We start from the raw sequence: 13,140 nt of genomic DNA on the forward strand, positions 1-13,140 counted from the left end.
CGACCAAAGCAAAGAGAGAGAAATTTGAACAGGTAGAAGTCAGTTTTGAGGATCCGCTCCAGTAATTTTTCTCCCCACGTGCCTTGGTTATGCAATCATGTGACGCCATGTCATCCTGAGAAAGTGAATTTCTGTGTACCCACTTGTGGCTGCTGTTCCTTTTAATTTCCCTCAAGTTGTAACTTGTACGGTTACCTTGCGGTTCCTTTTCTTTTTGCCTTTATCCCGTTAGTGATGACATTTCCATTCTCAAACCTCTTTCTTCTCAACCCCTTGAATCCTCTTCCAATGAATCTCTTACCATTCCTTTTACTGCCTCTAATCGTCCCACTCGAGTTAGGAAACCATCATCCACTCGTACTTCTACCCATCACCCTCTTTCTCAGGTTCTTTGTTATAACCATCTCTCATCTTCTTACCGAGCCTTTGTTTATTCCATTTCCTTAAACATTGAACCTACTTGTTACACTGAGGCTGCTATGATTCCGGAGTGGCAACAAGCAATCTGCAACTAATAGTTCCTTGTTTATTTAGACTAATGACAACTCTTTTACTATTTTGTTGGTATATGTTGATGACATAATTGTGGCAAGCAACAATGAGAAATATCTGGAGGATTTGAAAAGGTTCCTTAACAGTTAATTCAAGCTCAAAGACCTAAGAAATTTAAAATACTTCTTAAGTCTTAAGGTAGCAAGATCCAACAAAGGAATATCAATCAATCAAAGACACTATGCTCTTCAAATTCTAAGTGAAGTTGGTTATCTTGGGTGCAAAGCTTGGAAAACTCCAATGGATCCAAACATTAAACTTTCATAGAATGAAGGAGACCCACTCGATGATCCTACCATGTTTAGAAGAATGATTAGCAAGCTTTTGTATCTCACCATAACATAATTGGATCTATCATATTCAGTCAATCGACTTAGCTAATTTCTTACTAAGCCAAGAGTTCCGCATCTTCATGCAGCTTGTCATGTTCTTTAGTACATCAAAGGAACGGTTGGTCAAGGATTGTTCTTTTCTGCTTTTTTTTTTTTTCATTGTTTTAAAAGGGTTTGCCAACTCAGATTGGGTGACATGCCCATGTACTAGAAGATCAGTCACAAGTTTTTGTATTTTCATTGGAGATTCTTCAGTTTCTTGGAAGTAAAAAAAATAGTACATTGTTTCAAGATCTTCAGTTGAAGTAGAATACCGAGCCATGGAAAATGCTACTTGTGAATTGATGTGGATGCTCACTTTGTTTAAGGATTTGCACATTCAAGTACACCAACCTGTCGGACTGTTCTGTAACATCCAAGCAACTTTACACATAACTGCAAATTCTATTTTTCACGAGCGAACAAAGCACATAGAAATCGACTCTCACATCGTGAGAGAGAAGCTGCAGAGTGGGCAGCTGAAAACTCCTCACGTTTCATCTCAGTATCAAGTGGCAAACATGATGACAAAGCCCCTTCTTCCTGCTCAGTTTATTTTTCTTCTTGGCAAGATGGGAGTGCACAATATTTACTTTCCATCTTGAAGGGGAGTATTAGAAAATGTTTGAATTAAAATGGACAGGACATCGAGCACATTATTCTGAACAAGTGAATAGTTTTTTTTCAATGGCAAAAAAATGTTTATACAGTGCATGTATCGTGACATGAATGATATGTGTACATGATCAGTTCATTGTTAAAAAAAATTATTATATTATTGGTTGGTCCAATAATCACTTGGTTTAATATATAAGGTAGCATCTGATTTGGATAACTTCAATTAATTTCTAAAAAAATAATAAAAAATTCATAATATTTTAATACATGATGCTAATTGTTTGAATAATTGGTGTCATTATGGTGTTTAACTATGGTTTACCTACCCTAATAATATATGTTATTAGGACGCAGTCAAGTATTTAGTCTCATACTAATAGTTTCTTTTCACTTAATAATGTTTTGTTGTTTCATGGAAAGATGGATCAAGGCTGCCGTCATATATCTATATATATAGTTTAATTGACTAGAAGATGTCGAATTGGACAACTTTAAGGGTAAATGGTCGATTAAAGAACAAATTTTGTTGGCCAAGAGTGTAAGTTGGGACAAGTGCTTAGTGCCTATAAATCCATATCCTTTTCTCTTCTCTGCCACTCATTCACCCACACACGCTTACAAAACATAAGTAGAAACCATGGGCGGTGGAGGAGATTTCACTGTAACTCTGACTAGGAAAGATGTAGTTGCAGCGGTGCTGCCCATGCAGGAGTATTGGCTACCACTCTCCAACCTGGATTTTGTTTTTGCCTCCACTAGATGGGAGCTTGTTTTTATGTTACAAGAAGCCCCATGAGTGTCAGTGGAGGTGAAAACTTCACCTTTGGATCCATGGTCAGGGTTCTGAAGGAAGCCATGGCCCAAGCACTGGTACCCTATTATGCTTTTAGAGGAGAAGTTTTGTCGAACTCATTGGGTGAGCTTGAGCTTCTCTACAATAACCATGGGGTTGATTTCCTGGAGGCTTACGTAGATGTAAAGCTATAAGACCTCAACTAGTATAACCCTGACGAAAGTATTGAAGGCAAGCTTGTCCCTAAGAAAAAACATGGCGTTCTCTCTGTCCGGGTAACCCTTTCCCTCCCTGAATATCAAAATACAGCATATAAGCATATTTGTACATTAATGTGACTATATGTAGTTTTTGTTTATGCAAGCTGGTGGATCACATGCTTGGTTCAAAATAGAAAGGAAATAACTCACAATAAAACTTAATACTGAATTTTTAATGTGCATGCACGCATTTTTTATTCATCTTTGTTGTGAAGGATATTCAAAGAATTAAGTTGCAATGCATGCTCTCATGGTAAAATTACTCTTACTACATGCTAATTCCAATAGGCTTATTTTGAAAAAAAAAATGAACTATTGGTAAGTAACTGAGCTCAAATGTGGTGGAGTTGTGGTTGCCTGTACATTTGATCATCGGATAGCAGATGCATATTCTACCAATATGTTCTTAGTTTCATGGGTTGAGATCGCTCAATGCAAGCCATTATCTGTAATACCGTCTGTCCGACGCTCTCTCTTCAACCCTTGACATCCAGGATCCTATGATCCATCCATTGACAACTTGTGCATCCTCTACTCAGCCTTACCTCATCCTAGAGCTCAGCAGCACCAAGCTGATCCTCTCATAAGCAACATTTTCTATGTCATGGCTGAACAACTCATTCTACTTCAAATACTAGCCACCAGGAAGGGTAGCTCGCACAAGAGGACTAAACTAGAGCCTCTCAGTGCTTTTTTGTGGAAGATGGTGGCCAAAAGTGCTGCAATGGTAGGAAATTCAAACAAAAAGATATGTAAGATGGGCGTTGTGGCGGACAGAAGACAGAGGTTAAGCATTGGAGAGGAGGATAAAGAAGCAGCCATGGCTTCATACTTAGGAAATGTGTTGTCCATCCCCTTTGGTGAGAAGACAATACATAAACTCAAAGAAAAACCATTGAGTTGGGTGGCAGATGCAGTTCATGACTATCTCTGGAAGGGGCAACGACAAAGTAGCACTTCTTGGGGCTCATAGATTGGATGGAGGCTCAACGGCCAGAACCGGCTTTAACAAATAAATACTACAGTAGTAGTAGTGATGAACCAGCATTCGTGATGTCATTAGGGTGGAGATTCCCAGTGTCAAAGGTGGATTTCGGGTGGGGTAGGCCGGTTCTGGGATCATACCATTTTCCATGGGATGGGGAAACTGGGTACGTGATGCCAGTGCCAAGTTCGGCCAGAGATGGTGACTGGGTGGTGTACATGCACCTCTTGAAAGGCCAAATAGAGTTGACTGAGAAGGAAGCTGCTCATATCTCTTGGCCTTTAACATCCAAGTATCTTAAATTATAGATCATATCTCTACCCTCTGTTAGCAATATACATGGAAGTTCCAAGTCATATGTGTATGTTACGTATGTGTGTAGGTAGATGTTGTAATGCCCTAAACCCAATTTAGGGGTAAAATGGTAATTTAGAAATTAATAATTAATTACAGTAATTTAATAAGGGTAAAAAGGTTTTTTCATATTTAAAGCCCCTAGGAATAAATTAGATTTTTTTTATCGTCTATATTCAGAAAACCCTTTTACATAGAGATTAGAAAGATTAGAGAGCATAGGGTTGAAGATTTGGAGGTTTATGGTTTGAAGATCACATTTTTAGATAATATTTTTAATCCTTAAATTAATATTTTATATTCATTAATTAGTTTTGAACATTTTAGATATTCTTTGGAATATCTCAATTTTGATTAGAATTTGTTTAATTAATTTCTAAGTCAATAAGATTAAAAATTTATGAACATAGTTTGATTAATTAATGAAGATCAACAAATTTTGATTACTCAACTGAATAGATCTAGATAAAAATAATATATATATATATATATATATATATATATATATATATATATATATATATATATATATATATATATATATTTTCGGATGTGAAAATTACATAAAATTTGTGAGGGTGGAGATTAAAAGTTTTGACTTTAGAGAGGAGAAAAAAAATGATGAAAGATGTGTGTAGGTAGGAAGGATTTGGCATGTTGGAAAAAAAAACCTAAGAAATGACCTCGCATTGACCTAGGAAAGGAAGTAATAATAATAATAATAATAATAACATCAACAACAACAACAATAATAATTATAACAATAACAATAATAATAATAATAATAATAATAATAACAATAATAATGAATAGAGTTGTTGTGGAGTTGTTGGGAAAAAAAAATTGCATGGGGTATTTGTTAAGTTTTAGTATGAGATTTAAATAATAGTAATAATAGTTTAATGCAAATAAATATTCTTAAAATATTTAATTTAGATAAGTTAGAAAATATAAATAAATTATTGTTTAAGAAGTTGAAAATAAAATTGGATAGTAATAATATTAACATGAGAAATTAATTAGGATCCTTTATACTAAATAAAATAATTTTAGGATTGTCAAATTTATATATTTAGATAAATAATCAATGGTCAACATTGTGTATGATATTATGTTAGGTGAGGAGGAAATTCTTCAGAGTTAAATACTTCAAAATTTTGAGTGCTTCTTCAATGTAAAGGAAATTAATACAGATTTTGTAAAAGAAAATAATTTTCTTTTTATATTGTGTTTTGGAATGTGTAAAAATATTACTTTTATCTTTATGCATGGATCAAATATATATTTTGTATGAAAAATATATTTGAACATTTTCTTTGTTTATGAAAAATGAAAAATTAAGGAGATACAATGTTTTGTTTTGTAAGTTTGAACTAATGAAATAAAGTGTTTGACTCTGAATTATATGACCCTAGTCAGTGGGTTATAATTGTTGACATTTTCGGCTCTAGTCAACGGGTTATAATAGTTGACATTATATATGGCCCTAGTCAATGGGTTATAATAGTTGACATTATATATGGCCCTAGTCAACGAGTTATAATAGTTAACCTTATGGCCCTAGTTAACAGGTTATAATAGTTGACCTCATGGCACTAGTCAACGAGTTATAATAGTTGACCTCATGACCCTAATCAACAGGTTATAATTGTTAACATTTGGTTTTGTTCACCTTAAATGGAACAAATCTGAAACTAGTTACTCAATTGTGAAGTCCCACCTAATTGGGGACCATTTGTTATACAATAACCAGAGTAAAGATATTTTGAATATATTCAATTTGGTTTGATGAGAAATTGTTTTGAAATGGATATGAGAAAATTTTGTTGAAAGGTTTGAATGTATTAGCATTTTTGAACTCAAAAGTTTTTACGAAAATAAGTATATGTTATATCTTCTATTTGCAAGCATGATTGAAAATGTTTGATTCATGAAACTGTATTAACGTTCCTTATTGAACTTTGAGCTCATCCCCCTTTGTTGATAATCTTTCAAGTAACCTCAGTTCAGGCGAAAAGTGACCGTTATGAGGGAAATTTGGCTTTATTAGGACATTTGGTTAAACTCTCTTTGTTTTGGACATTGTTTAGATGTCAAAATTTAATTCTCATTTGAATTGTTTTAAGTTTGGAGTTATTTGGACAATAATACTTTGGTTGATGTATTAGTTTTTTTTTTTAAGTTAATACTTGGAGATTTTAGAATTTTGTCCTACTACTCTGAATAGGAATTTGGCAATTAGTAAATTTCCAGTTACAATATGAATATTTGTGTCATTTCTACTTTGAGCCTTTAGACTTGAGGTGTGAAATGATCGTCATGCCCTTGGAGTGGGTTTTGGGGCTTGACAGATGTGGATAAGAAAGTTTGAATGATGGATATGAGAATGACTACAAAGACCAAGAGTGGTACGAAGAAATGAAAATATTTGTCTTAATTTTGTTGTAGATAAGAAATAATGAATTGATACAGGTTGTATATATTGTTACATAAACCCCAAGGGGGACTCCTTGAAATGGAAAAATAAATAAATAAATTGCTGCAGAAAAGATTTGAGATACATTAATTTCCATACCAAACCCTAGATTTCCTCCAAGATCACCAAATGAGATGCGTTCAAAGATCCTTGCAAAAGTAGCTAATAAATTTGTGGCTTCTCTTTGGTCATGAGAGTTTAGATGGCTTCCAATTGTGGTGGATATTTTGGTTGGATAGCTCATCAATTCAGTGACGACAAACTAAATGAAATTGAAATTTTAGAAGTTGGGAATTTCCTTGGAAATATTTGTAGGTAATACTTTGATAAATCAAATGGTACATAATTGATAATTTCAACATCATTGCATACTCCATGACGGGTTTCACTTCCTATTTGAGTTTGAAAAAGAAGAGTTTAAAGACAAAAAAAATCTCTGGAAAAACACCCCTACATGATATGAGAAAGAGACACTTCACCATTTTACTTATGTAATTGATCGATTGAATTTTGGGCCCCCTTGTACCTAAATGCAAGGGTACAAACCTAAATACAACCTAAAATCGTGATCATTTTTCCTCTCAAATTAAGATTGTCATCTGTTGGCCTTTTAATTGCAGTGATCCTACCAAAGAATGCATGCATGGGCAGGCGCCAGGAAGAGATGATAAAAAAATAAAAATAAAAATAAATAAAAAAACAAAAAAAAAAACAATGATAATGAGGAAGAATGAATAAGAAATGCACAAAGAAACCATACCTAAAATGCTTCTTTCTCCAGAATATTCGCAGACCCCCCTCCCTTTCAAAAAAGCTCCCCCCTGTTTCCTTCAAACAACTCACCCTATATTTTTCTTCTGAGTCCAACCTCACCTACTCCCCAGCCCTCTCACACGTCTCTCTTGTCTCATCTTCAGACCTCCTCATGCAAGCCTTCACCAACTCCCTGCTCTTACTCAGACCATCATTGCCCTCTATCTAGTTCCAGTCGTCCCCTCTACCAGCTACTCCAGCTGCTCCAATGCTTCAAATGAAAGACCTCATTTACCCGATCCCAATGAGGGGTGGTAAAAAAAAAAAAAAAAAAAAACCTTTGGTCCATTGAGGGGTCTACAAATATGCTCATTTTCGGTAGAGTTCACGAGTATAGGAACATGAACACTAGAGTGAAAAGAAAGTGTGAGAAGTGAGTGAAATGAAGTGAACTCTACCGAAGAAAAAGAAAGACCCCTAAAGGTACATAAGTAGAACACAAGCTTACTCAAGGCTCTAAAATCCTAAGAAAAAGGTAGCTCTCAGAGTGCCTCCAAAAGTGACTCAAAAATCAATGTCAAAGATGAGTAACGGTCAAACCACCTTGGAGTACAAGAAAGAATGCATCCAAATGGGGTTGCCCTATGTGAACTACATGAGAACGCTAAGTGTAGGGTGCCCAACCACATGACCGAAATATGTGTCATGAACTCAAAGGACTATGTCATGTGCAGGGGAAGAGGAAGTCTAGAAGAGCATGATGAACAAGCGATAAGCACAAGGTAATGAGGTGAGAAAAATGCGGATGAATGTAAAATTATGAAGGCAAGATGTGCAATGCTAGTGAATATGGATGCCAAAAGCTATGACTTTGAATGACAAGGCTAAAGAAGAATGGCTTTGAACACCAAAAGGGAGGAAAAATGGTGACTCTAAATGTCGGAATGGGTATGCACAACAGCTCTGAATGTCAAAACTAAAGGAAGGCGGTGGCATCAAACGCCGAAACTGAGAAGAAATGGTAACTTTGAACGTTAAACGGAAAAGAGACATCATGGCTCCGAATGTCTAACTAAGGACAAACAACGGCTCTAAACGCCGAAACTGAAGATGTGACTCTGAACGTTAAAATGAAAATGAGACATGATGGCTCTGAATGTCGAACTAAGGACAAATGACGAATCCGAACACCGAAACTGAAGATGCAACTCTGAATGTCAAAATGAAAATGAGACATGATGGCTCTGAATGTCGAACTAAGGGCAAATGACAGATCAGAAAGTCGAAACTGAAGATGCGACTCTGAACGCCAAAATGAAAATGCGACTCTGAATGTCAAAATGAAAACGTGACTTTGAACGTCAAATGGAAAAGAGACATGATGGCTCTGAATGTCGAACTGAGAAAAAACAACGGCTCTGAACGCTGAATTGAAGATGTGACTCTAAACGTAAAAATGAAAATGAGACATGATGGCTCTGAATGTCGAACTAAGGACAAATGACGGATCCGAACGCTAAAACTAAAGATGCGACTCTGAACGTCAAAATGAAAATCAGACATGATGGCTCTGAGTGTCAAACTAAGGGCAAATGACGACTCTGAACGTCAAAATGAAAATGAGACATGATGGTTCTGAATGTCGAACTAAGAACAAATGACAGATCTGAGCGTCAAAACTGAAGATGTGACTCTAAACATCAAAATGAAAATCAGACATGATGGCTCTGAATATCAAACTAAGGAAAAATAACGGATTTGAATGCCGAAATTGAAGATGCGGCTCTAAACGCCAAAATGAAAATGCGACTCTAAACGTCAAAATGAAAACGTGACTCTGAATATCAAACGGAAAAGAGACATGATGGCTCTGAATGTCAAACTAAGGACAAACGACGACTCTGAACGCCAAACTGAAGATACGACTCTGAACGTCAAAATGAAAAAGAGACATGATAGCTTTGAATGTTGAACTAAGGACAAGTGAAGAATCCAAACGCCGAAACTGAAGATGCAACTCTGAACGTCAAAATGAAAATGAGACATGATGGCTTTGAATGTTGAACTAAGGGAAAATGATAACTCTGAACGCCAAATTGAAGATATGACTCTGAACGTCAAAATGAAAATGAGACATGATGGCTCTGAATGTCGAACTAAGGACAAATGACAGATCCGAATGTCGAAACTAAAGATGCAACTCTGAACGTCAAAATGAAAATAAGACATGATGACTCTGAATGTCGAAATAAGGACAAATGACGGATCCAAACGCTGAAACTGAAGATGTGGCTTTGAACGCCAAAATGAAAATGCAACTCTGAACGTCAAAATGAAAACACGACCCTGAACGTCAAATGGAAAAGAGACACGATGGCTCTGAATGTCGAACTAAGAACAAATGACGGCTCTGAACGCCAAACCGAAAATGCGACTTTGAACGTCAAAATGAAAATAAGACATGATGGCTCTGAATGTCGAACTAAGGACAAATGACGGATCCAAAAGCCGAAACTAAAGATACAACTCTGTACGCCAAAATGAAAAAGAGTCATGATGGCTCTAAATGTCGAACTAAGGGCAAATGACGGTTTTGAACGCCAAACTGAATATGTGACTCTGAACGTCAAAATGAAAATGAGACTTGATGGCTCTGAATGTCAAACTAAGAATTGTCAAACTCATTAATAATTTCAATGCAAAGCATCACTTGATTTGAACGTCATATTTATAGTGAGAAAATTTATAACAATATAATTATATGCAAAAAAAAAAAAAATGATAGTCATTATGAACCAATTTTTGTATTAATAAGTTTATTATTTGAGTTTCAAATTATTTTTAAACATTACTAAACTTGTTAATGAATCCAACACATTAAGTCTTGTTTAATTTGGAACTTATTTATCTGGTGAAAAAAAATAGAAAATAATGATTCTTTGTAGAATAGAAACACTAGAGTCATTCTAAACCAATTTTATTTGAGTTTTAAGTTATTTTTAAAAATTATTAGACTCATTAATGGATTCAATGCATTAAGTCTTGTTTTAATTTAGAGTTCATTTTTCTTGGTGAAAAATATTATAATATAATGATTCTATGTAGAAGAGAAACAATTTGATGTGAAATTTATTTGCTTCATAAAAATTTTTAGAAAAAATAAAAGAGATTTACGAAAACATGTGTAATTTAAAAGATGATCATGTTTAAAAAATTTTAGTATCGATATTAAATTGTCGAGAGAAAAAAGAAATGATACCATGTTCAATTTTATTTATCTTTTATGTTTTTTTTTTATTTCCTATATTTTTCTTTTATTTTTAAAAACCAGTGAAAACAACTTTTACTTGTTCTCTTAAAATTGTTATTGGTTTCATTTTGTTTTTAAAAAACCATTTCCAAATAACAACGACCAAATGGTATTAGAAATTTTAAAAATAAAAAATTATTTTTAAATCACACGACGGCTCTTAAATTCCAAGAATTTCAATGGGGCTTGTATATCCCAAAAATTAAAAATGTCCAACTTTAGTGTAATCCAAATCTCATATCTATCATATTCATGCAAATACTTCCATAAGACTTTCTTTAGGCAGGTTGATTTTTATTTTTTATTTTTGTTCCTTTAACTAGTTTTTTTAAATTAATTTATATGGGCTCAATTTGATTTGGAAATATTACAAATATATAAAAAGAAAACGATGATTTTAATTATATTCGTTGCCATGGCTGCAACTCCTCTCAAATATCCTTTTTGAATACAAACATTGTAAGATAGTGACTATAGTATCAATGTAAATGTCCAAACCTTGATTCTTTGAACTTGCTCCAAATATGGTCGTCCTTGCCCTTGCTAGTTGAATTGACTTCCAATTTGGACTGACCTCCAAAATTATATGGAAATGAGGATATGGATTCTGAGAAAAAAAAAAAAGCAAAAATAAAAATAAAAATAATCCATTTTCAACACTTAATTTGAGTGATTTTTTGGGGTTGCCAAAAATATCTTATCCTGAATTGTCCCTATTTTGTATTTGTCCTTTTAAAAAATTGCTAAAATAAATATATAACTTATGGAAAATGGTATGGTGTCTGTCAAATGAATCTCATACCAAACTCCCAATATTTTAATAATTAAAAAAATAATAATATCAAAGGAAATTCAAAGAGAGAGAGAAGTACACAAATGAAGAAAATAAGATGTAATTAAGATAAAAATAAATAAAATTATTTTTATTGTGTGACAAATTTTTATTTACCATCACTTTTTTAAGCCCAAATAAAAAAGACCTTTTACAAGGGCGTGAGTGTTAATTAGTCTGCCCATTGTTTCAAAGACAAGACAACCGGGAGGAAAGAAGACACGAAAAGTAAAAGTGGACCACCATGGAAGACATCACTAAATTATTATTTTAATTTTGAAAATACCACTTAATATAATTGAGTTTATTTTGCCTTTTCCAATCAATTTAACTTCTGGCTTATGGGCAACCTTAAAAGACTACTAACACAGTAGTCCCCACCTACCCTTTTCGAATTTGGTGGGCTTTGAAAACTCCTGATAAGATTATGCACCTACCCCTTTCCCAAGGGGTCCACACCTACCCAAAATCATAGTGTAAGAATATTTCTTCCAAAGATGATGCAGTATTATTATTATTATTTGAACAATTTGTTGTTCCACTATTTACAGAGGGATGATTAAAAAACCATCTCCATATATACAAATAGACAGTTGGTCTAAATAAGTAGGAATACGAGTATTTATTTTTCAAATATAGGGATTGATATGAGATGAATAGTCGCGAATTCCAGCTCCTTCCCATCCCATCCACTCTTCCCACAACTCCCAATCAGGATCGTCATATCCTCTCATGGATTCGTCTATCTCCTCGAACATCTCCCCCGTGCTTGTCGATTCTTCCCTGAAATTGCTCATCACAGTCTGCGCAAACACCATGTGTCAATCAGATCAGCCAATTTTTTTTATTTTTTTTTATATTTACAGATGAGAACAAATCTAATATCACAACATTCCAGTATTAATTTAGGGCTGGAAAATTTGGCAAATAACAGAACAGAAAAGAACAAAACAAAAAAGCTTGAGCATAGCTGGCCCAATCCGACCAACAGGACAAGGAACACGGAGAAAAAGTGTGATAAACATACATCGTAAGCTTCGTTGATGAGGTGAAACTGTACACCGCAATTGCTTCCTCTGCACACATCCGGATGATACTGAAAATTTCAAAAAAGAAAAAGAAAAGAGACATATTCAGGCCAAATCAATCAATCAATAAATTTCTCCCTCCAATAGAATCGAGAGAAATAGTATCGAAAATCAGAAATGAACCTGCAAAGCTAATCGTCTGAAAGCCTTTTTCACTTCAGATTCAGAAGCACCAGGTTGAATCCGAAGAGTCTTGTAGGGATCAGTGAGATTGAGAGACGCAGAGACACGAGAAACCCTAGATCGATTCGCCTTCTTTCTGGACCATCGATCCCTCAACTGAATCCAGGGAGAAGATCCTCCGGCACCGATCATCTCACCAACACCACTCACCGCCATTCTCCAAAGATACGATAAGAAGAGAAAATAGAACGAATATACGAACGAAATGGAAAACGGAAAAAGGAAAGCAGATGAAGAAATAGGATGGTTTGAGACGGGGGGGGAAGAATGAATAAAAATAAGAACAATAATGGAAGAGAAGGAGAAGAGGGGAGGTATAAATAAATAAGAGTGAAGGAAGGAGGTAGGGGTGGAGGGTCCTTATCCACAGGCCGTTTAGAGGGTGACGTGTAGGTGACTTCCCGAAACTCACGTTCTTATCCACTCGTCAGATTTCACAACTTGGGTTTATTTCAGGCATATTCCTCCTCCTCCTCCTTCGTAATTTATTTATATATATATATTATTATTATTATGGGATAAAAAGAATCTAACTAAATTCTACCCACGAGGATTGGATAAAAAA

General features: G+C 34.7%; 1 protein-coding gene and 1 pseudogene across 1 annotated transcript; one reads left to right on the plus strand and one right to left on the minus strand.

Annotated features, from left to right (window-relative positions):
* Positions 1–2,178: 2,178 nt before the first annotated feature.
* Positions 2,179–3,887, plus strand: LOC117921864 (annotated as a pseudogene).
* Positions 3,888–11,789: 7,902 nt separating this feature from the next.
* On the minus strand, positions 11,790–12,845 carry LOC117921610 (chaperone protein dnaJ 8, chloroplastic-like). The gene is made up of 3 exons (XM_034839551.1): positions 12,516–12,845; positions 12,332–12,400; positions 11,790–12,107 (listed from the first exon to the last, which is right to left on the minus strand). Exons 1-3 carry the CDS (start codon positions 12,729–12,731, stop codon positions 11,934–11,936), a joined length of 459 nt encoding a protein of 152 aa, XP_034695442.1. The 5' UTR covers positions 12,732–12,845; the 3' UTR covers positions 11,790–11,933.
* Between the last annotated feature and the right edge of the window lie 295 nt (positions 12,846–13,140).

The sequence above is a fragment of the Vitis riparia genome, chromosome 9, assembly GCF_004353265.1.
Source record: "Vitis riparia cultivar Riparia Gloire de Montpellier isolate 1030 chromosome 9, EGFV_Vit.rip_1.0, whole genome shotgun sequence".
In the NCBI taxonomy this organism is placed as follows: domain Eukaryota; kingdom Viridiplantae; phylum Streptophyta; class Magnoliopsida; order Vitales; family Vitaceae; genus Vitis; species Vitis riparia.